A 24,204-nucleotide genomic window follows, 5' to 3' on the forward strand; every position below is an offset into this window, starting at 1 on the left:
CGCGCCGGCTTCGCGGGCTCCTACTCCAGCCCCTACCCTGCCTACATGGCCGACGTGGGCGCGTCCTGGGCCGCGGCCGCAGCTGCCTCCGCCGGCCCCTTCGACGGCCCAGTGCTGCACAGCCTGCCGGGCCGGGCCAACCCCGCTGCGCGACACCCCAACCTCGGTGAGTAGGGGAGTGCGGGCGCGCGAGCTGCCGGGCGCGCTTGGCCACCGGTGGGCGTGGGACGGTGTGGCGGGGGCGACGCCTGCGAGTGTCCAATCGGGACCTGGAAGGTAGGCGCTGGAGCCGGGGAAGAGGAGGTGGCCTCCGCAGAGACCGCGGGACACGGGCTGGGGGCTGAGTCTGGGCCATTTGGCGGCCCTGTGGGAGGACCCTTCGGAGACAGATGATTTTCCTGTGGGGGATTTCACACCGGACACACAGGGATGAGTAAAGGGGGCCCAGGGAGATGGGTCCAGCTGGGGCCGCGGCTGGCCTGGCCTAGAACCTCGCTGTGGTCTTGCGGGGCCGCGGGCGAGGCGGACACCCGTGGTGTAGGCTGCGAGCGCAGAAACCCGAGGGGCTTCTTTCTGTACAGTGCCCCAGTGGGGCTTCGCGGCCGTCGATCGCCTTGGGCCTGTTCTTCTCCCGGGTTGGAGCAGTCACTTCAGTGGCTGCTCCCATCGAGAGTCCAGGGGAGAATGCCACACGCGTCCCACATCCCCAGAGACAGGTGGCCGCGCAGGGCTGGGCGCTGAAAGAACGGGGCCAGCAGAGGTAACACTTTCAGAGAACACCGGGCCTTGGGGGTTTTCAGGCCAGAGCACCCTGAATTTAGCTCTCCCGGGGGAGGGGAAGCCCAGACTTGAGAAACAAAATTAACATTTATCGACTACCTACTAAGTGCTGAATCCTTTTGCTTTTGTTCTCACTTTGAAGAGTAAAGTCTGTCCCTCCCGGATTCTAGCTTTGGGCTGGCTCAGATGGAAGTCTCAGCTTTGAAGAGCTTTTAAACGATTCTCTGACCCTGGGTGGGCCAAGGGAGGCCTCTGGGGGAGCTTCAGCCAAATACACATCCCAGGTAAACTGATTAACTATGGAAGTGGCGCCGGCCAGGTCTGTGGCTCCCAGTGGCCCTCGACCCCCTCCCTGGCAAGGGCACCCTGAGGAGGATGAGGAGCGGCAGCCCTGGGCAGGCGGAGGGCACCCAGACAAGGCTCCGCAAGGGCACTGGCCTTTGCCTGCTTCCTCACCAGGATTTTCTCCATGTTGAGCTCTCTGGGTTTGGGATTGAAAACCAAGAAAAATGGCCCAGACCCATAGTTCCATTTATTTTCTTTTAACTTGAGGGCAGGAGGGAGGAGGTGTTTCCTTGGTAGCCTCCACCACCCAGAAATGAGAATTATTTATTTATTTATTTATTTTTCAGAACCGGGGATTGAACTCAGGCCCTTGCGCTTGCCAGGGAAGCGCTTATTCCACTGAGCCATCTCCCTGGCCCACAGAAATGAGAATTTGACCTTTGATTAAGGAAAAGGGACAAGACCCAAACCCAAAAGCAGGAAGAGAGCTGTGCCCCTGGGTAGGACAGCACCAGCCACAGAATGCAGTGTGTGTGGGCCTAGTGGGTATTTAGATTTTGCAGTGTGGCCCTCTGTGCTGGTGGGTGGGGAAGGAAGTGATTTCCAAATTCCAGGGTCAGTGTGGAAGCTGAGGACCATCTCCTCCCAGAACTGTTCCCCGCCCATGCTCTTATTCTTTTGCTCTGCCCTCCAGGTGCTCCTTGAAGCTCCTAGATTTGCTCTTCTTCGAGGTGCTTGAAATGGGCAGGCCAGAGAGGAGCCCCACTATCTGTTCGAGGGGACAGTATGTGTTGGCCTTCAGATCCTCTACTCTGCCCAGGCTTAGATAAACGCAACTTCGCTTACAGACACGCCTATGAAGTTACCCCCACCCCATGATACTAGGGATGGAACCCAGCTCCCCATGCCCGCACCCCAGTGCTTATACGTGGTCTTCCGGTCATGTGGGTCCCTGGCAAATGCCTAGAGGCTTTATTGAGAACCAGCCCAGCACACTAGCTAGTAGGTCAGTTGGTGGAAGGATGACAGTGATGCTGGGCTATTTCTGGGGAACTCTGGGGGCTTAGCTCTCAGCTGGCGCGAGAGGCCTGGTGGGTACACAGGTGCCTGAGTGCCCTGGGACCTGGGGGCAAGTTGCTTGCCTCTCTTAAGCTCACTTTCTATACAGGGGTCATCACGGCTCCTTAGATAAGGTAATACCTGTGGCGTTTTGACTTCAGCCCTTTGTAAATGATGATTGTTGTATTTAACATTAACACAGTCATGTTAACCAATTTTTTTGGTTTGCATGAGGGGTCCCCAGAACTGAGGGCTCCCCAGGACTTGAGATTTTTAGTACTAAACCTGGGTCAGTCCCTAATATGCAGAGGTCACCCCAAATAAATACAAAAAACGGGCAGAAAGCCATCACTGTAGTTCAGGTTAGGGTGCAGAGCACTCCGTGAGGAGTGCAGCAGGTTCTCCTCATCTGAGACTCTGGGTTTTCACCTAGTGATGCCATCCACACTGGTCTTGGAAAATGAGTAGTTTTCAGGGAAAAAAAGTACAGTTGAAAGAAAAAGACAGTCCCCCTTTCCCACCATGTGTGCAGTACCATAGACATAGCCTTTCTGTTACTTAATGTATTTATCATCATAGCTAAAACACCAATTAATTGAAAATTAACACACCCTTAATTCAAAATGTTCCTAATTTCAATGATAAAACAAAAGAATATCTTTATTTTTCTATGAAGCATTAATTGCTTAATAACCTGCCAGAGTTCTGCTACTTATTAGAATAAGACAAAAATCAAAGTGGCACCTGCACTTAGGTTGGAAGGAATATTCTTCCCTGACTATAACGTATGTGAACTTTGATTTATTCCAAGTTCAATATGAGCCATGACCCTGAAGCAGTTGTTGAAATCATTAATTACAACATTAATGGAATTCTGTGACCTTACTGAAGTCAGGTGCACCGTCTTATTCATATTTAAGTGCCTGGCACATGCTGGGTACTTAGCAAATATTTGAGTAGAGATCTAGGAGGTTATTGCCCCAGGATTTTGCCATGGTCAATCCACACAGAATGGGGCTTGAGTCCTTTAAGAGGCAAACTGGGGCCTGAGGCAAGAGTGCAGGTGGAAACCTTAAGGACCATGGGAAGAAGGAAGAAGCAGGGCTGTGACAGTCTTGTGTTTCACTGGGTGAGCAGGTTCAAAGCTGGGAACCATCTCACAGGACTGCAGTGGTTTGGAGATGCAGCATGCACCGTGGTGGTCCTCAGGATAAACTGGACGCTGGATGTGTTGATGTGAAGGCTGCCCAGCCCGGCCGGCCCGGCCAGCGGTGCTGTGAGCTCGGTGCTGTGCACTTCCGCTCCAGAACCTACGCTGTGTCAGCATCATCAGAATACAGTGGCTTAGCTGAGCGGCTGCTCTGCTCATGCGCTGGCAAGACCCGTGCAAACTCACTTTGAATGGGGGAGTCTTTCACTGCGTGTGCATTAACCACAATCCAGTTGTTTATTGTATCAATTATTGCTGAAATAGAAATACATGTAAATGTTCCCGGAGGGCTGAAGCATCGAGGTAGATATTGTTGAGAGTCTTAAAAACCCATTTACTAAGGAATAACCACTTCTTTGTGTCATGGAAAACAAGCAATTATTCTAAGGACCTGGCGCTTTCAAATTATTGGAAAGCTTGGTGAAAACAACACAACTAGATGTGTGTGTATTCAGCCCTATTGAAACAATGTCTTTAAAGTCCTTCCACATTAGGTGTGGTATTGTGTGATGTCGTGTGGTGTTGTGTGGTGTGGTGTGGTGTGGTGCACTCAAGGTGTTCTAAGGCGTCGGTGGAAAGTGCTGCAGTGTTTGGGGTCTTTGGGGCACTGCTTATCGAATCCACCACTTGCTTTGTGCACTTTTATAAGGAGACGCTGTGAGACCAACTCTGAATTAGCTTGTTTGGCTAAAGAACAATTTGTCAGTCTTCAGGAAAATCAGCTTTGTTTAACTTTCCGGTTGCCACCCTAAGCAGGTCAACCAGAGTTGGGGCTGCTCTTTGGAACCAAGGGGAGAACCAATTAAATGGGGACAGTGTGCCTTGGGGTGGCCTGGGGTGTGTTACCACCTGGAGCAACCTGTTGTGGCCCGATTGTGTTCTATCAAAAGGTCAGGCCATATTGGCTAGGCACTTCTAAGCCCTCAGGTAGAGTGATGCGCAGGAGACCATTTTAGACAACTAAGGCTTTCTTCTCTATGTGGCCCCATTTTTTCTTTCCTTAAGCACCAAGAAACAAAACATACCCTGAGGTATAGGAAGCAGGAGCTCTGAAACCTGTGGGAGTGTAAATGGGTGCAACTTCTGTGGACAATCTCCATAAATTAGGCAACTTGCGAAGTAGGCAGCCTAGGTAGACAGCGGTTCGCTTTAGGAATTCATTCTGCAACCACATGGCCCACATTGCTCGCATCACTGCTGTGTCTGAAACTGGAAATAACCTGAACACTCACGGTTAGGCATCTGCTTGCGCACCTGTGGGCAGCGCAAACCCCAAGAGCTGGGCGTGGTGGCGCACACCTGTAATCCCAGCACTTGGGGGGCTGGGGCAGGAGGATTGTTGTGAGTTTGAGATCAGCCTGGGCTGCACAGTGAGCTCAAGGCCAGCCTGAACTGCACAGGGGGACCCAGTGTCAAAAAGACAAAAGAAAGGGAGAACGCATGCAAGCAAGCAGAAGCATCACATAGGCATAAAAATGGTGGAATCCTGTATGCTGCTGTAGGACTCTTTCAATACATTTGAAGGGGAAGGCAGTGTTTTTTATATATATATATATTTGGTACAGGGTCTCACTATGCAGCTTGGACTCGTAGTGATCCTCCCGTTTTCTGCCATCATGCCCAGACTTGGTCACCCCCTCAGCATGCCCGGGGGCAGGGCCAGGAACAGGGCCTGCGTGGCATGTGGTACTAGGGATTCAAACCCTGCTTAGTCCGCTGAGCTATCTCACCGGCCCTTCAGTATGTGCTCTTTGTGTGGGGGAAGTAGATCCTATTCACTTGAAAATACACAAATTATCTCTGGAAATCTGGAAATGCTATTATCCCACAGATGATTTGTGCCTTGGAACTTTAAAAATCTTAACCATTTTTAGTCATTTTCTATGCTTTATTATTAATTAATCTATTAAATAACAAGAGCATATATTTAAAATATGGGGAAGTTACAGTTAGATTTGGCTCAAATATTTGTATCAGCCTAAGTACCGTTATGTATGTTCATATTGCTATATGACTTACCTTAGAACCTTTTCATCTTGCAAAACTCAAACTCTACCCACTGAAAACAGCTCCCTATTCTGCCCCACCAGCAGGCTCTACTTTCTGTCTTTGTGAATTTGGCTTCTCTAGGTAGTCGTTGGACTGTCCCAGGATGTGGCCTTTTGTGTCTGGTTTATTTGAGCAGCAGGACGTCTCTGCGGTGCATCCACGCTGTGGCGTGTGCATTGCCTTCCTTTTGGCCTCATGTTCTGTAGTCGGTGAGAGCTCATTTTGCCTGCCCATTCACTGAGGATGAATAATCGAGTGGCTTTGACTTCTTGCTGGTTTCAACATGCACCTGTGTGTGGAACCTTTTGAATCTTGAAGTCATTATCCATTTTTAAAAATCTGTTAAGTCCATGAAGTTCTTAAAAACAAAGACACGTGATGTAAAAATCACCTTTCTGAAAGTCTCCATTTTTTTGTTTGTTTTGGTTTTTTGTTTGTTTGTTTGTTTTGTTTTGGTATTTTTGAGACAGGGTCTCTGTGTAGTGCAGCCTGGCCTTGAGCTCACTTATGTACCCAGCTTGGCTGTGAACTCACAGCCATCTTCCTGCCTCAGCCTCCCAAGTGCTGGGATTACAGAGGCGTGTGCCACCATGCCCAGCAAGTCTTTTTTTTTTTTTTTTTTTTTTCAGAACCGGGGACTGAACTCAGGCCCTTGTGCTTGCCAGGGAAGTGCTTATTCCACTGAGCCATCTCCCCGGCCCCATAAGTCTGCTTTTTAAAGGATTCCCTACTTAGTGTTCACTGATGCAAAGGGAAGGTGCTTTAGAACAAAATTGTTGTTTATTGAATTCATTTTCTTTTACAAATCCCTTGGGGTTTTCCTTACTCTGAAGCGCTTCAGATCTGCCAGGCAGCTCAATGCCAGGCTTCCGTGCAGCCCTTGAGTGGGCTTGTGATTTGCCTAGCCAGCAGGGGTTACTTTCTGCAGGGCGAATCTCTTATCCCACTCTGTGCTGTGATGCGGAATGCAGCAATGGTCCAGCGCTGCTGCACTGCCGCTGGAGAGCTCCCTCCTGGGCACACCCACTCGCCTCCAGGGAGTCAGGGGCCTGAATTTAGAGCTGAAGCCTTTCGGAATGCTGCTGCTGTGATGGTGTGAGAAAGACAGATGTGCTGGTTTCCCTGCCTTGTTCTGGAAGACGACAGTTGGGCTGGGAGTCCGCTGCGACTGCTTTCAGAACTTGAAGGGATGCAGCCAGCATGTGGCAGATCGCGACAGGGCCTCATATGACTTGCTCGTGCATGGTTTGCCCAAGCTTTTGCTTGGCTATTCGCTACTCCTTTGCACCTTCTGAAGACAGGATGATTATGTGAGTGGGATTATAATGGGTGTCAGTAGCCTCAATCTGTTTCAATTTTTAGGTAAAAAAGGTATGATCAGGTTCATCTCCCAGCTGACACCTTTACAGGGAGTGTAGCCTGCACCTTGCATCGTGTTCCACTGTGAATAGTAAGTTTGGTCCTTCCTCAGGGCTTTGTGAGGAAGTTACTGGAGGACAGGTTCTTTAAGTCTTTCCTAGAGAAGTGGGCATTACTTTCTACGGAAGGAAAGGCAACATCTCTGTCACCATAGAACCCAGCCTGTAGGACTGCGCGCGCGCGCACACACACACACACACTCTTCCCATTGGCCAGACTCAAGATGGGGGGCACTGACCCCGTCACAGCCTCCAGGTCCGAGGTGGTCGGAGATTCCCCACCGCTCGATGCTGCCACCAGCCTCTTCCCTGAGGGACCACCTCAGCCCGGTCCTGCAGCGCCCGCCCCTGTGTTGCAACGCGAGGAACCTGGCCTCACACGCTTCGTTTTCAGCTGTAGCGCCACAGAGTGCGGAGCATTGCACAGAGGTCCCTGCAGCTCGGGCCCTCCACACTCAAGGAGTCCTGACCTGCCGAGACTGCTGTCGGAGGCAGGAGAGCGGGTGGCTGTCTCAGACACCCCTTTCCTGAGACCATTCGTAGCCTCCTTTGCTACCTGTACTTTGCTCCGAAGATCTTACAGAAAGAAGGGAAAAGCACAGTAATTACAGTCTGAATAAAGATATGTATGTGGCATGGATCCAAACAGGAGTTCAAGTAAAAGTGAAAACAAAAACAAACAAACAAAAAAGCAAACAACCCAGGCAGAAGAGCCCCGTGACCAGGCTGAAGCGGAGCCTGGCAGCCTGGCAGTGGAAACCTTCCTGCATCTGGCAGGTGGCCTGGGGTTTTATCTATTAGTACTCTGTAATCAGAATGGGCCAGGATAGTCAAACTCTTTATCAGAATGAGGAGAATTTGGTTTTCTGGCCTTCAACATTTTACAGGAGTCCAGTGATTGACTTGATGTTTTAAAATATCTTTTTCCTCTCTAAAGACTAAAAGTCTAGGCATGCAGGGAAGCCACCGTGTATTTCCAGTCATAGAAAAGCCTTTGCAAGTGTTGTTTGGAGTTCTTTCCAAATTGAAGGGCTGCAGATAGCCTTTATTTTATTTTATTTTATTTTAGCCTTTATTTTACAGGATAAAAAATCAAGAAGTTAACACTCAAGTTTGGTGTGAATTTTTGAGGATTATTAAGAAATGAATTTTGAGATTCTCCCAATCACAGAGCATGTTTTGCTTCTTGAAGTTGAATTCAGTCCTTAAATTATTTCTTTAAGCTTCTTTTCTCCCCTCATCTTCCAGTTTAAATCTCCATTTCTCCTTCCACAAATTCAGGCAAACTTTATCACCTCCATTTAGAGCTGATCAATAGCAACTGGTGAACAGGTTAATTATAATCGCAAAATAAACGCTGAAGTCTCAAAGTTCACCACTTTTGCAATGTTTTCAAACCCCTCGGGGACCATGCCAAGAGCGGCTCATTGGCCCCTTCCCGCAGGTGTGGGGGCTGGAAGCGGGCCGGACAATCGGGTCCGATTCAGGGCAAGTCCGTGTGGCTTCTTATCTGTAGCTTTTGCTATCTTATGATGTCTGTCATTGCAGATAAAAAAGTTCATCAATTGAGCTGGGAAATGGCAAGTTACATTTTGTTCTGATAAAAGTTTTCTAGTTGTTGTTTTATCAGATTGGGTGGAAATTGTATGTGTCTCTGTCAAGGTTTGCAATGACCTTTCCAGATATTTTATCAGTTATTAGGTGAGGGAGGCCTTTTTTTTTTCTTTCTTTCTTTGACCTAGGAAAGAATGACCTGACTTCCAAGATCATAAATCAAACCAGGTAAAGAGAGGCAATAATACAAGTTGCCCCTCAAAATTGAGCAGGCGGGGGGGAAAACAAACAACAAATAAGACCTTTCCCTAGCATACTGCAAGAACTTAACTTGACCCTACATGAAGAATGTGGTTCCCACAGAGCACGCAGTGAATAGGAAAGTACTCTTATTTGAAGAAGAAAGTGTTTTCCAGGCAAAGATGGCTTCAGAAAAACAAGTAGTGTTTTTAAAAATAGCATCAATAAAACTTTAATTATCCTTTTATTAAAGTCAATGTTTAATATGGCAAAATGAAAAACTCAGATAAACCAATGTGCAAATAGCCAGTAATCTCACCATCCCAAGATAACCACCACTAGGCATTAATCCTGGACCTTTTAGTTACCCTACATCTACAGGTATGTGTGTATCTATATTTTTAAATAGCCATAAAAGTTACTGTTTAAAGTCATTCCGTGCTGAAGACAGTTTCTGTAAGATTAGTGCTCCAGGCTGGCTTCTGAACACTGATGCCCTACAGACAGCAAAAAATGGGAAATTGATCCGAAGGACCATCAGTAGCCAATCAAATGAAAGAGGTGTGTGTAAGAGATGTTTCTCAATTTGATGGTACAGTGAATGTAAATTGCTGGTGAAATGAAAGCCAGAGCGTGTGAGCTGCTTTGTTTTGGGTGCGAGGAATCCTTGCTGAGCACGCTAAGCACGTACTGCGCTCTCAGTGTATTTGTGTTGTGTGTTGGTGCCCCTTGGGGTAAGATCAATCCCCTTGGCCGGATGTGTTGCTTTGTGAGGCCACACTGGCTGGGAGACTGAGCTATACCTGTCACCCGCAACCTGCTGCCCAGGGATGCCGGAGCCCACAGCTCAGAGGCGGTGGAGCCCCAGGGCAACTCACGGGCCTCTCTTTTGTTTGCCCTCCCCCCTTTGGAGCAGGTGAAAAAGTCAGACCAGGTACAGAAAGGGACATGAGGGCTTCTCCACAGCTCCTTGGAGATACTTACAGTTCAGATTCTGGAGGATGTATCAGGCTGACAGTGCCCAGATACCAGCTGCCATATTAACCTTTGACCTTGAACCTGCCCAGGGGGCAACTCCAGCTTACACCTGTGGGCAGGTGGGTTTCCATGGCCACCTATGGATTAAGCAACAGTGTTTAAGAAATCTTGGGTTTCCTGAGCTAGTTGTGTTTCTTACTTTCTTTTTTCTCTTTCTTTCTTTCTTTCTTTCTTTCTTTTTTTTGTTTCTTTTTTTTTATTTTTATTTTAGGAAAGGGTCTACAGGGTCTTACTATTAGATTGGACTCACAGTGATCTGCCTGTTTCCAGCTCCCAAGAGCTGGGATTACAGGTGTATGCCACCACACCCAGTCTCAACTGCAGTCTCAGTGTGTCCCAGGGGTGGGGCTGGCACAGCAGGCCTGGGGATTGAACCCCTGGCCCCTGTGCCTGCTGGCCCCTGTGCCTGCTTGCCACTGAGCTATTTGGTCGGCCCTCTAATTGTGTTTCTCCTACATAATGAAATACTTAACCACTAAAATGTAGAAGTCAGCTTTGGGAAACCACAGTTATGAGCTGAGAGTGGCATGGGTTTTGTTCCTTTGGCTTATTGATAAGTGCATGCAGTGTTACAGGTTCTGGGAAGCCATAGAGACTGATTGCAGTAGAGCTGGTTGCAAGTCCAGTACCAAACTCCCTTGCTCCATCGCTTAATAATTCAAGCCATCTTCTGCCCCCCCGTGCGAGGCGCACTCTTAGACTTCGGACATGAAACCTGAGCAAGGTGATCTCTGAGTCCAAGCAGCTTAGAGTCTTGTAGGCAAGACAAAAGTGCTGTCTTCCAAGAATCAGAATCAGAAGGAGGGGCTGGGGAGATAGATCATGGTCTAGGTGCCTGACTGGCACGTGCAAAGTCCTGGGTTCAGTCTCTGGTACCATATGCCATGCTGGCCCTGGAACCCTGGGCACAGGCCACCAAGACCAGGCATGGTGGCACACACCTGTAATCCCAGCTCTGGGGAGGCTGAGACAGGAGCATCACTACAAGTTTGAACTGCATAGAGAGACCCTGTACCAAATAAATAAGTAAAAAGAAGAAAACTTTTAAGCAGAAGGGGAGTTTGTGTGTGGGTGTGTGCACGCACACATGCACGTGCTGTCAGGTCGAGCACACTCATGGGCTACAAGCGAGGCACAGACAGCCTGGAGCTCAGAAGAAGGGGAAGAAGGGACAAAAACCCAGGCGGGCTGCAGTGCTCAGTCTGGATCCCCAGCCTGACCCGGAAGAGGGCGTGGTTAGGCCCAGGAGGCGGGGCCTTCCCTGGAGGTGAGGGGATGGTGGAAATGAGCGGATTGTCAGAGAGGCCTTGAGTAGGAAATTGGATAATCACAGGGAAAAGACCTGCAGGCCCTGTGGGCTGGATTCACCGCAGCACCTACCACGCAGGAGGCCTGCGGATGCACTGGGCTCGGATCACCTGGCTTTCTCTCTCATTTTAAATCTCCCTCCCTCCCTGCTCTGCCTGAGAGCCTGGGATTAGACCCAAGGCCTGTCCTGTGCTATCCAGTCACTCTCCCAGCCCCAGCTTCTCCCTCTTAACTCATCATTCCTCCCTACATTCCAGGCTTGGTTCCCTCCAGCTGTATACCTAATTGTGTGTCTGTTTGCTTGGCCATACCGAAGATGAGATTCAGGGCCTTACGTACCCTAGGCAAGTGATCTGCTGCTAATCTATGACCACAGCCCTGATTTTTTACTTTTAAACCAATTTTTTAATAAAGTCAAACTTATGCAAAATTAGAATGCAGAAGAGCCATCCTCCCAGCTTCAGAAGATACCAGTTCCTGACCAGCTATTTCATTGATGTCTCAGTTACTTTCTTTCATTACTGGGACAAAATACGAAATGCCTAAAGTTAAGGGAGGGAAGATTTATTTAGCTCACATTAGTCCATAATCAGCTGGCTCCAAGGCAGCATGGCACAAGGCAGAGGGCAACAGTTCATGGTGGTGGAAGACAGCAAAAGCAAGAAGTGAGGAGGGGACCGCGAGCCTCTTGTTGCATGCAGGAGATCTGCCTCAGGGCAGGGGTAGCACCCACACCCTGGCTTCCAGCATTAGACCATGAATCAGTCACAAATTCTGGATTCAGCAGCCTAGGAAAAGCCCACCCCCCATGACTGCATAAAGCTTGGGGGGATAGCCAGACATGAACTGTAACATTCTACCCCTGGCCCCCCAAAGACTCATGCACATCCCTTTATGCAAAAGATGTTTAGTCAATCTCTAAAAGTTCCCAAAGTCCTAATAGTTTCAACATTGCTAAAAAGTCCAATTCCCAAGTCTCCTCTGACTTGTAAGGCAAACTCTTAGCTCTGAGCCCTTGTACAAAAGAAAAGAAAGTTAAACACTTTAATATTGAATGGAACAAGACACACATTTCCATTCCAGAAGTTACAGAGGGATACACAGGAATGGGGCCAACCAAATCCAAGATCCAACAGGACAAACATTCACTCCTGTAGTTCCATACGCAGCAACTGAGGCAATCTGTGGCAAGATGTGAGCTCTGAAGGGTCGGGTGGCTCTGCCCCAACAGCACTGTTGGTGGTTGCAGCTTCCACGGCCTCTCTCTGGGACTGCACTGCACCCTCCTTGCAGGTTTCCTCCGCTGATCCACGTTTCTGGCTTCTCCGAAAGTCTGGGGCCTCCACCGTTCCTTCGGCTTCGTGCTCATCCTTGCAGGGGCACACTGCCTGGCCTCCAGCCCCCTGAGGTCTGAGTGGAGTCTTCCTGATACCGCAGCTCTCGTGTTCTGCATTTGTGGATCATGCCAAGGGCTGCTGCCCGCTGGAGCAACAGCCAAGCTTCTCTTTTGCTGCCTTTGGTGTCTTCTACCACCCTGAACTTGCTCCTCTGTCACGTGCCACCCTGCCTTGGAGCCAGCTGGTTATGGACTAAAACCTCTACAGACTGTGCGCTGAATAAACCCCTGCGCTTTAACTTTGGGTGCTCAGTATTTTGTTCTAGCAATGAGAAAAGTAACTAAGACAGTGCCCCATTCCCTTTCTCCTAACACCCTATTTTGGACTCAAGATCAGCATGTCGTCATATCTGTACATACTTTTGTATTTTTTTCCCCAAAAGGTATCAGGACTCTTTAAAAATATCGCTGTGGTGTCATGTCATCCCCTTGAGCTCCCCTGTCCTCCTCCATATCATTAGCTACCCAGAGTTCAAATGTTTCTGATTTTAACAATTAGCTCAAATCGGGATCTAAATGAGGCTGTCTTACGTTTCTTTCCATCGCCATGTCCCCCTTTCACCTCCTTTTCTCTTGTAATATGTTTGCTGAAGAAACAAGGCTTTCCCTTGGACATCTGCAGCTGGGTTTGGGGGACCACATTCCCGTCAGGACATGCAGCATTTTCCTCTGTCCCTGCTGTCCACCTGCATCTGTGATTGGAAAGAATAAGCTGAGTCAGACGCAGGTAAGACGGTGCCCTTGCTGCTCATCGCCTGGCTCCGTGCTTCACCAGGGGCTGTGGTGGTACTGTCCAAACAGCATCAGTCCTTCATCTATTGGCTGGAAATCTTGGTGGTGACAGATGCACTTTCATCTTGCAGAATATCTGGGTGCAGCGAGGTTTAGTTTGGGCAGGAGAAGCAGAATAAATGCCTCCTCTCCTTTTGCTTTGCTTGACTATTCTCTAGCACCCTTAGAGATTTCCCCAGGGAAATGTGTTCTCATCATTGAAAATTCAAGGCTCAGGCATCTGTGGTGTGCTTTTATCCTGAATCTTTCGTAACTCTTGGATGGGGCATCTTTGCCAGACGGAACCTGACTCCAGAGTTCTTTTGACAAAATCTTGATTTAATAATTTCCTGCTTCGCGTGCTACCAGATGTTTCAAGCTTTTCCTATGCACGGTTTCCTCCCAGACCTGAAGTTGGCCATCTCCCCAGAAAAGCCTGGCTCCTTCTGTGAGGAATGGTATTTGGAGACCACTCCAGCTGTACTCACTGTGAGGGGGTTGGCCAATGACCTCTGTTAGGAAGATGTCACCCTGCTGCCCAGAGATAGGATAAAATATATTACATGTTCTGACCACTGATTCCAGGTCAGATTCAGGAACAAGGTGTGTTTCCTTCCTGTCATGCATTTTTTAAACTGAGGTAAGTACACCTAATCTAAAACGTCCCATTTTGGTCCTAAGTGCAGTCAGTGCCTTGCACGTCTGCTTCATCATGCAGCCTTTGCCCCCATCCGTCTCCACGACTTCTTCACTGAAGCGCTCCACCATTAGCAGTAAATCTTCATGTCCGCTCTCTCCGGCCCAGCAGCCCGGCTCCTGCCACCCGCCTCTGTGACTTTCACTGCTGCGAGTATCTCCTGATCAGAACCGCACATCCCTTGTCCTTTTGTGCGTGGCTAATTTCCTTACACATTCTGCCCTCCAGATGCCCCCATTCTGTCCCACAGGTGAGCATTTCTGTGCTCCTCAAGGCTGAGTAGTGTGCCGCTGTGTGAAGAGACTCCACTTCTGTCTGCTCATCCCGCCTGGGGCTCTGGGTTGCTTCTTGGTTGTGAATGATGCTGTTGTTTTCACATGGTCGTATCCATCTCTTGGAGCTCCTGCTTCCATTTCTTTTGTGTCTACCCAGAAGTGGCATTGCTGGGTTTTGTGGTAATTCTGTGTGGTTTTGAAAAAATATACTTTTTTCTACAGTGACTATGTCACTTGATGTGACCGTGTCACGTTTTCATGAGCCGGGGCTGGGCCATCCCGATGGTCTCTGTGGACCCTTCCATCCCTGCCCAGAACGGGTGCCATGTTCCCTCCACCTGCCGACCTGAGCTGTCCTTTGCTGCTGTTGGAAGCCCCTCCCAGATGGCACTGTGCACCCCGCTTCATGTGCCCTCCTGACTCTGTGGGTGTCCATGTCCAGTCGGGGTCACAGCCTTGGCCCCCAGTGCCTGGCTTGCTGGGTTGGCAGAGTCTGCAGGGCTTTTGCCTGCAGAGTCCAGCAGATTGGGGTGGGTTATGGAAGTCATGGTTGGGCCCTCTACTCCCAGCCCTTTTGCCTCTCCGTACCCTGGCATGGGGAGTGATAAACTCTGGGCTGATGGCAGGGACAGGACAAGTGTCCCTTCCAGCAGGGCCACTGTGTAAGACCTCGTACCCTCTTGGATTGCTTTGCCGCAGGAGGAAGAGCCGGTCCTGCTGCACTTCTGGGAGCTGGTTGGGCTTGGGCAAGGCTAGGTCTCCTGGGGAATCTAGGGGCAGTGGAACTTCCAGGGCTGGGAGTAGACTCCCAAAGTGGTCAGCAGTGCTGTGACTGTCGTGTGCTTTCAGGTGTTCATGCCATGGCCCTCACTGACAGGAAGTACAGGACCATCTGGCATCTGACACATACCCCCCTTCTCCCTGCATGACTTCACCATGTAAATCAGGATGGCCTTGCATTTACTGTGTGGCCCATGCTGGCCCAGAACCCATGGCAATGCCCTGCCTCAGCCTCCCGAGTGCCTGGATTGCCGGTGTGCTCCTGCGTTAACCTGGCTTCACCTGTTCCTCAACCCCGCTCCTTCAGGCATAGTTCCCCAAGCCTGGAAGTGTTTCTGGAGCAGGAATCTTCTGGGGTTAGTAACACCATTGCCTGATAAATTCCAGATCAATGAGCTTTCGCTGGAATTCATTGCAAAGCAGCAGGTGCCTGTAGGCCAGTAGTTCCACCTCTGTGCCTGGCGCTACTGCGACATCTCCAGAGAGGAGAGGGTCTGTCTTTGTAATGTTCCAAGAGGACAGGTGATCAGATATTAGGGAGAGGGATCCCAGCAAGGAGGCAGAGGGCTGGGGCAGCGTAGGAACTAGGCAGAGGCAGCAGGGCCAGGAGGCTGATTGGGGGGCAGGGCGATTGGTGGATCCAAGGCCAGGTGGGTGGGTGAGATGTCCAGGTGGGGACAGCAGGGTGTCCATGGCCTCCGCCTGAGGCCTAGGAACAGGAGGGAGCCTCCACCTGAGCTGGGAGGAGCTCTGCAGAGCTGACTGTGCGCAAGGGCAGGGGCTCTGGCCCTAGCAACATGCCTGCTCCCACTGGAGCCAAGCAGGAAAAGTGAGGGCTGCTCACCGGGCATGCGCAGGGCTGGGCTGGGTCCCTGGCACTGGGAGGAAAAGGGCCATGTGCCCTGCATCTCCCCTGGCAGAGGTCGTCTGCATGTGTTAGCAAAACCCTCTGAGGCTCGGGAAGCCCCCGGAAGCCTGCCATCCGGCCCTGCTCGGCCTGGAGCTTGGCCTGCGGCCCTTTCCCGTCCCACTCCACGCTGTGTGAGTCGTCCTGAGAGTCTCTGGGCCACTGTCACCGCCACCGCCTCTCGGACCTCCTGGGGCAGAGGCTGGGGCACAGGCCCTCCCTCCCTGCTCTGTTTAAAGGCTGTAAGTGCCTGTTGATTCTGCCGGCCTTCACAGGCATGACAAGACACTTTCCCGCAGGGAGTGTTGCTATTAAGTTTCCTGCCCTGTGTAAACACCTCTCCCAGGGTGGCATTAGTAATAGGGACTGTTGCCCTGGCCACAGCCAGGGCCCAGGGGAGCAGGGGAGCTGCTCCCTGGACCCTAAGCCAGCTGTGCACGAGGGCAGCTCCATTCCAGAGCTCCGACTCCTTTTCAGGACCCTGGCTTCTACTCCTTATTTTCACCTCTGACTTTTGTGATTTGCTAAGAGTCTGAGGGCCAAGGGATCCGGCCTGGGAGGCTCGCGCCTCACACACCCTTAGCCCTGAGTTGTGGCAGCTGCGTGGTAGAGCCCTTAAGGGGCTGCAGGTTGGAGGCCCTGGTTCGACTTCAGTACTGAAAAAAGCACTAAACAGAATCTACCTCACGGGGTTATTGTAACAGTGCGCCTCACTCATAGTAGAGCATTTGGTGTATGGTGTCTACAAATGTAGTCACTATTTGCTCATTGACTGAGATAGGGTCTCACTATGTAGTTTGGGTTAGCCTTAAGCTACGTAGTCCAGGCTGGCCCAAACTTGGGGCAGTCCTCCTGCCTCAGCCTCCCGAGTGAGTGTCACCTCCCGAGTGTCACCTCCCGAGTGAGTGTCACCTCCCGAGTGAGTCACACCTGACTTAGCCACTCACTGAAAAATATTACCTATTGTTATTAGAAGATGTATTATTTCAAATAAGATCTTTTTGGTCCCACTAATAAAGCGTTGGGGAGGCACAGGAGAGTGTGAAGTTGAACTGAGGCTCTACGTTAGTTAGCAATTGGCCTCTTCTCCTTACTGTTAGTCCACTTGGAGCAGGGCCTCCTGGTCTTTCTGTAATTCTGTCACTTGAGCAGGCTTGTTGAGGTAAGCAAAAGCTAGTCGGGCTCACCGGTGCCCAACAAGTGGCTCTTTTGCACTTGAGAATACTTTAGAGATCCTTCCAAGACAGTTGGGACAGGCCATCTACCTCTACCTGCGTCTTGTCTGAACAACAAGGAGCACAGGGCGCTGCTTGGGTTGAACCAGAAGCAGGACCACATGGTCCAGCTGTGGACTGTGTGTGAGCCCGAGGGCCCCTCCCACCTGAGATTACTTCTGAGGAGACTTTCCTGGAATCTGCACCCAGTGGTGCTCAGGGGAACATTAAGCTGGGAATGGTGGTGCACACCTGGGATCGTGGTACTCGGGAGCTCAGGCAGGAAGACTGCCGTGAGCTCAGGACCATCTGGCTATGGTGAGATCACAGCCAGTTTCTGCTGCACTGAGAGGTCCTGTCTCAAGAAAACAAATAAATGATCAATAAATAGATAGAAAGATGGCATAAATTTACTTGCTGAGAAGTTGGAGGCAGGCTGCCTTGAGAATTTCTGCACAGAAATGTACTTGACCTGCAGTGACTACTGGATTCTGAGTGGATTTGGAGAAGGACGTGAAGATAAGGAGAAGTTACTTATTTGTTCGTTGTGTGGCTTTGGCTGTCTTCAAAGTTATCTAACATAAACCTCCAACTATTGATTTTTTTTTTTGGAATCAGGATGCGGGTTCCTTGTACCCCTGCTTCCACTGCAGCAGGGCGTGGACCATGCTGGAGGAGCCATGGGGTCACCTGAGCTCTGGGCCCTCGTGAAAGTGCAGGAATTGGATCCACAGACCCTTGGGTGTGTGGCCCTTCCACGCCTATGCTCTGTGCCAGGGAGGTGGAGGTGAAGCCTTATGGGTCATCTTAAGGGCTCTGCCTAAACCAGGGTAGGGAGTGAAGACAGGAGAAAGCAAAGACCACACCCTGCCAGGAGCAGGGCTGGCCTGGCCCACACAGGGCCTGGGGCAGCAGATGCAGAGGAGAGAAAGCAGGGAGGAGGACAACGCCAGGGCCCCAGGCTCAGGCCAGCAGGAGCATTTGGGGGATAGTTGCAACATCAGTGGTGGCATCCGGCCCTCACAAACACAGCGCTTCCGGGGCCCCTGCTCCCATGTGGCACTGCTTTATTTACTCCCACCATCGGTCCTGGGAGCAGGTGTCCCCTGGCAGATGAAGAAACCAAGGTGACAGGGCCTGCCCAAGGCCAGGAAGGGATGGGGCTGGCGGATGTCAGTCAGCTGGACTTCCGGGACCAGTGCCCTCCTGGATCTGGGTCAGCTACCTCTGGAGTCGCCTTGGCTGGGTCAACTGATGCCAGTCACATGGTGAGAAGTGGACTGATACATTTTGTTGCTAGAATTCATTTGTAATTTTTAGTTTTTATAAGTTCAGTACATTATTGATTGTAGAGGAAGAGGTATGAATCAAGAGGCGGAAGCAACTAATGCATCCATTGATGAGTGGATAAACAGATGCAAGGTATTCATTCACTCAGTGGAACGTTCTTCAGCCTTTAAAAAGGACATTATAACACACACTAAAACACGGATAAGCTTTGTGGACATTATGATATGTGAACTAAACCAGTCACAAAAGGGCAGGTATTATGTGGCCTGTGCTGTGAGGTATGGAGACAAGGCAGAGTCAGAGAGACAGAAAGAGTTGTCAGGGCTGGGCTGGGGCCTGGGAACTTAGTGGGTATAGTTTCAAGGTGAAAAAGTTCCTGAGAGTGGTCACGTGATAGCGTGAATGTATGGACACCATTGAACCACACTTACAGTTGGTGACAAGGGTTCCTGTTAAGCATACATCACCACAGTTAGAGATTAAAAAAATAAAATGAAAGAGACAATGTAAGACCTTCGCCAGCAGGGAGCAAATTGTAAAACCTGCTCTTCTTAGCACCTTGTTCTCTTTTCCTTCCCAACAGTATCAAACTCAGTACAGCCTGCCCCCCCCCCCGCCCTCCCTGGTTCTTTTTATAACAGTGATTTTCTAAGCCTGGCCTGGAAACACACCCCTGAAATCCCAGCACTCTGGTAGGGTGACCTGGAAGGTTGAAAGTTTGAGCCCCGACTGGGTGACTTGGCAACACAGTGAGGCCCTGTCTCAAAATTTAAAGGGGCTGGAGGGATCCTGGGGCCGTAGCTCTCAGGGGAGGCCCTGGGTTCAAGCCCCAGGTACCCTTGGATGGAAGGGAGGGAGGAAAACGTTTATTTCTGGCTCCTCAGTTACTTTCTCCCTGAGTCGTAGCGGTCCTGCTGTTACAGCCTGGCTGATAATCAGGTGTGGAGTATTCTTGGTGTGGAGTTGGAAGATGGCAATTTAAAAGCTTTTTACTCTAAGCAGCTAGCCCAGCTCTGATCTGTAAGTGTATGATTTTTTATAATGCACACTCAAATTTTAAGTCACATTTTTTTATAAGAGAGTGAATGTGTTTCATAATTTCCTTTGGTACACAAATCAAATTGGAATACAAATCTTCATTTGAAAAGAAAAAATGCTTTCCTTTAAGTGCTTCACACTTGTTCTAGGATGTCTGCTGAGTGGGGAAAGTTATTTATTAGTAAAGGGGACCTGAGACTGCCTCCCAAGCACTGGCCAGCTGAGGGGCTGCAGGTGGAAGGATGAAGCTAGTGGGGCTCTGTGTGGCCTCACTCCATCTGCTTTCTAGGTGATTCATGAATATTCTCTGAGCTGAAGTGTGCTGAGGCTGGAGCCAAATAAAGGAAAGGAATCAGCTAAAGGAAATGCAGTCAGATCTGTAAGATCTGCTCAGAATTTGGGTCAGCACCAAAATGTCATTGAGCAGCAAAGAGTAGAAGCACCAAAACAATCTAAGTGATTGTGATAGATACTCATGATGTCAATTTGAATAAAAGTTTGTGGATTAGTGAGCCACTGTTGTAGGTGTGTCTGGGGATGATTTGTTTTTTTATTTTTTATTTTTATTTATTTTTTTTTTTTTTGGCAGAACTGGAGATTGAACTCAGGTCCTTATTCTACTGAGTCATCCCCCCAGCCCGTTTGGGGATGATTGACATGTAGAATGCCGTGGGAGGAGGGAAGACTCACCCATGACGTGGAGGGCACCAGCCAATGGGCTTGCAGTCTGGGTAAAAGAAAAAGGGAAAGAGGGAAGTCTGCCCACTGGCTTCTTTGGACGAATGCCAGTCTTTGCCTTTGCCTGTGGCTCCACTTCTTTCAGGCTTCAGGCACAGATTCTTTGGCCTTTAAACGCAGACCCTTTGGGACCCTTCCGCTTTCTGACGGGGATTGCAAAGAGCTGTAGCCTCCAACCTTGGCTGATCCTTGGGCTCGTGGTACACAGAGGCCTTCCTGCAGGCAGCCATTGGAAGCTCACCTGGTGAATCTGGCCATCCAGGAGGAGGCTGCAGGTGGCCATAGCAGGGGAGAAAGCATGTTTGCCTGTAGAACATGTAGAGACTGCCGGGGCAAGGCAGAAGAGGAAAGGTTTCCTCTCCCTTTCCTCCCTGGAAAACCCCAGAATAGAGTAAAACTTTCATGTCCCATGATACTAGGAGACAGCTCATATCCATAGCTGGCAAGCGCTACCAAAGGTAGGAGAAACCCAGGCCACATGGAGGGAAGGGCAGTGGAAGCTGGTCCACACTTCTCTGGTCTCCAGCTAGGAGGAAATCTTCTCAATGAAATATGCAAGGTTGGAGGTTGAATATGAAGTGGCAGTGTTTTCATTGTTGCAAGTGAAATGAGACATTTCTTCTGTAAAGAAATATGTCAGATCTCTGTGGAGAAAGCAATTACACCATTCTGAAATGCTTAAAAAGACACAAAATGGAAAAATACTGTGTTCTTGGACTGGAAACCTTCACAGTATTCTTTATTCCAAATCCTCCCTCCCCCATGGGGTTTCTTAAATGCAACTTGTCAAGTGGATCGCAGAGTGTATGTAGAAGAGTTATTGTACAAGAACAGCCAAGATGATTTTTAAAAAGAAGACTTAAGAATAGGGAACTTGCCTTATCAGAAATCAAAACAAACGAAAGAGGTGCTGGCACAGAAACGAGCCCAGCCGCGTTCATTACAGCCTGGCTGCGCGCAGCAGTGACAGATCGCTTGCTGGAGCCCTGCCAAGGCATTAGGAGCAGGGCAGCCGCGGAGTAGAAAGACTGGCATTAGCCTCAGATCCTTTCAGAGATCAAGTACAGCTAAACAGCACTGGGCATTATGGAACAGAATGTAAACGTTATGTACCTTTCCAGCGTACAGCTAATAAATCCTCTTAAGAGAGTGAAGTGGGTCCGTGCTCATGTGGAAAATGTCCAAATAGCGATGCTTCACAGAAGCAGCTGAGCTGCAGAGGAGTAGTGCGTGTGGCGTGGTCCCCCTTCCTGTTCTGGGAAAGGACTAAGTGTTCCACTTGGATGACGTGGGTGTGGCTGTGGGGCTTGCATGGATCAGTGACGTGTGACTTAAAGTTCCCGCGTCCTCTCTGGACAGAGGCCTTCGCAGCTGTTTCAAGGTTCTGCCATCACACCCTGTCCCTCCTCCTGTCACTAGTCCGGCATGACCCATGCAGAGGCGTCAACCTGAATCCCAGCCTGCAGCACACACGTACAGTAGGACTGCAGCCAGCTCTCAGTGGACATGAGCTGCGAAGGGGGAAGAGTTACATGCTGCACACCACACCGCTGGGCTCCCCCAGGTTGTGCCCGTTGCCCAGGCCAGTGCTGAGCAGCACCCAAACTGCGTGTGTTTCGTGCATGTGCTTTTGAGTGTGGCTCTAAGGAGTCACATATATGTGGGGAATCTTTTCTCCTGTGTGTAACCAGGTCCGTGCACAGATGCCCTTGGAAACGTTGCTCTTCCCACAAAAACTGAAAATGACTAGATTGAATCCACACCAGTCCGTGTCTTAGTTTGGCTTCTATAAGAGAGCTCCGAATGTCTTAATGCACATTTACTTCTTCTGGATCTGAAATCCTGTAAGTTTAAGATCAAGGCACTGGTGGCAAGGCCATGTTAGGTGAGGGCCTCTTTCTGCGGTGTGGAGGGTCATCTTTCATTTGTCTCTTCTTAGAAGGGCACTAACTCCATTTTTGAGTGCTGCACCCTTGTGTCCCAATTACCCAAGCACCCACCTCTAAACACTATCTTATTGGGATCGAACTACAGCAACCTGAGGCTGAAAGCTTTGCCGAAGCAGCCACTTAAAGAACTGAGCTAGGGCCAGGCCCCTAACACTATCTTATTGGGGGTGAGGATTTTCACATGAATTAGGGAGGTGGATGGGACATTCTGCACACCTCAGGAAGGAAGTGAGTAAATAAAATATGACAGGTTAATAAAATGGCAAATACAGATCAGTAGAAGTAAAATAGGGTCTGCATGTACTAACGTAATTAAAACAGAGAAACAATGATAATAGCCAAAAAAAAAGGGAGGGAGAGAGAGAGGGAGATTGGGATGCCAGCTTACATAAGGGAATCCACTGTATCTGTAATGTTTTATTTCTTTGAAACTCTCAGGGGCGGGGTGGGGCGGGGCGGGGCGGGGCGGGGCATGGAGTTCAGGGGCAGAGCACACATGCAGCATGGGGGGCCTGCGCTTGGTCCCCAGCAGTGGGAAGAAGAACTCTGAGGCGAATGTGGTTAAATATTAAGATTCGACAAAACAGGTGGTAGGTTTAAGGGTGTTGACCAAAACAATGAGTGACTAAAAGAGTTAGCTCTTTTAAAAGTAAGTTTAGATTTAATATGCAGCGTGAAGGCATTCATGTGAAGCTAAAAGGCTGAAACAATATTTGTGTTGTTCAGAAGTATGCGTGTACATGCGTGTATGAAGGCATAAAAATGGATTAAAAGGTTTTACACTGAATTCAGAATAGTTGGAGAGGAGATGGCAAAGGAGAATAAAAGGAATTGTTGAGTTATGCTTTTTTCTTTTCTGCAATATATAAATTCCTCCAAATAATAATGAAATAGATGTCTGGAAAAAATTGTTAGCTACGATTACCTCTATGGTAATGGTAGTATATATAGTATGATGGTAGAGACTTGTTTTATGTGATATTCTTCTTTCTTTATTTATATTTTGTGGGGAGGGCAGAACCGGGGATTGAACTCAGGCCCTTGCGCTTGCCAGGGAAGTGCTTATTCTACTGAGCCATCTCCCTGGCCCTATATTCTTCTTTAATATTTGAGTTGTTATAGCAGTTATTAATGATACATTGGTTGTTTTAGTTTTCTGAGCTGAGTCTTGCTATAGTGTTCAGGTTGGCCTTGAACTCACTATGTAGCCCACATTGGCCTCAGACTTGCCACGATCCTGCTGCCTCAGGCTGCCAAGTGCTGGTAATAGGCAAGTAGCACTACATCCAGCTAACTTATATATGTGTATCCAAGGAAGAAGACTCAACTTATATAAATGATTAGAACTGTAATATAGTGCCAGAGGGTTAAGTCCAAAGGTAGGAACTAGACTTCAAATACCTAAAGCAGGTATAACACCCAGAAGTAGGCTGACTGCAGGTGAGCTCCTCGGCTTCCTCCTCTGGGCGGGCGGGGGGGCGTGGTCTCTGACATGGCCCCTTCCCCACCTCAGTGGTAGCACTGGGGGCTGCTCAGCCTCTTGCTTTGGAGGATGGTCCTCAGGGTGTAACTGGTGAATGTGCTTTGAATCAGTGACCAACATTCCTCTTTTTGTGTTAGGCTTTCTCAAATAAGACTTTCTGTTAAGAAAGATTGCTGCAGCCTAAAAACACAAACAAGTGACAAACCAAGACCAGCCCAAACTATATAGTAAGACCCTGCCTATATGAAACAAACCAGAAAACCCCAAGTGACGGAGAGGTCACCGGTGTGAGAGTAACATCTACATCTGTCCTTGATTCGGTATTAAATCTGTATAATTTCAAGCCAGAAAGGACCTTCGTGACCTCTCACCTACAAGGTAGTCACCCGCCTAGACAGGTCCGCAGAGCTGTTTTATGTGTTACCGCAGCGCAGCGCAGCTGGCCCTGGCCCAACAGTTGTTTTCTGTTTGGTTTTGTGTTGATGGTCCCCAGAGCTAAACAGCCCTGCAGCTGCCATCCAGGCACAAGCATGCATGCAGGGTCTCGGGCAGGGGTGGATTAGCAGGAGAGAGATGTAAGTGCTGGTGGTTGGAGCTTAACCTCGGCTCGATTAAGTAATCCCCCAAGAAACCCCAAGAGGGGAAGGCAGACCCTCTTGCCTCCCTCCCCTCCTGCAAGGCGTAAATCTCCCCTGAATTCAGGGCAATAAAGAGGTCACATTATA

At 49.4% G+C, this 24,204-nt stretch overlaps 1 protein-coding gene across 4 annotated transcripts in view; it reads left to right on the forward strand.

Moving 5' to 3' along the window:
- Positions 1–6: 6 nt before the first annotated feature.
- Gata4 (GATA binding protein 4) overlaps positions 7–24,204 on the forward strand; it is a 43,617-nt gene continuing 19,419 nt past the window's right edge. For all 4 annotated transcript variants that reach the window (XM_023714611.1, XM_012514635.2, XM_023714612.1 and 1 more), the window contains exon 1: positions 7–166. In XM_023714611.1, coding sequence (XP_023570379.1) covers positions 46–166 — 121 coding nt within the window. In that variant the 5' untranslated portion in view covers positions 7–45. The remainder of the gene's footprint in view (positions 167–24,204) is intronic.

The sequence above is a fragment of the Octodon degus genome, unplaced genomic scaffold, assembly GCF_000260255.1.
Source record: "Octodon degus isolate 3935 unplaced genomic scaffold, OctDeg1.0 scaffold00036, whole genome shotgun sequence".
Lineage (NCBI taxonomy): Eukaryota > Metazoa > Chordata > Mammalia > Rodentia > Octodontidae > Octodon > Octodon degus.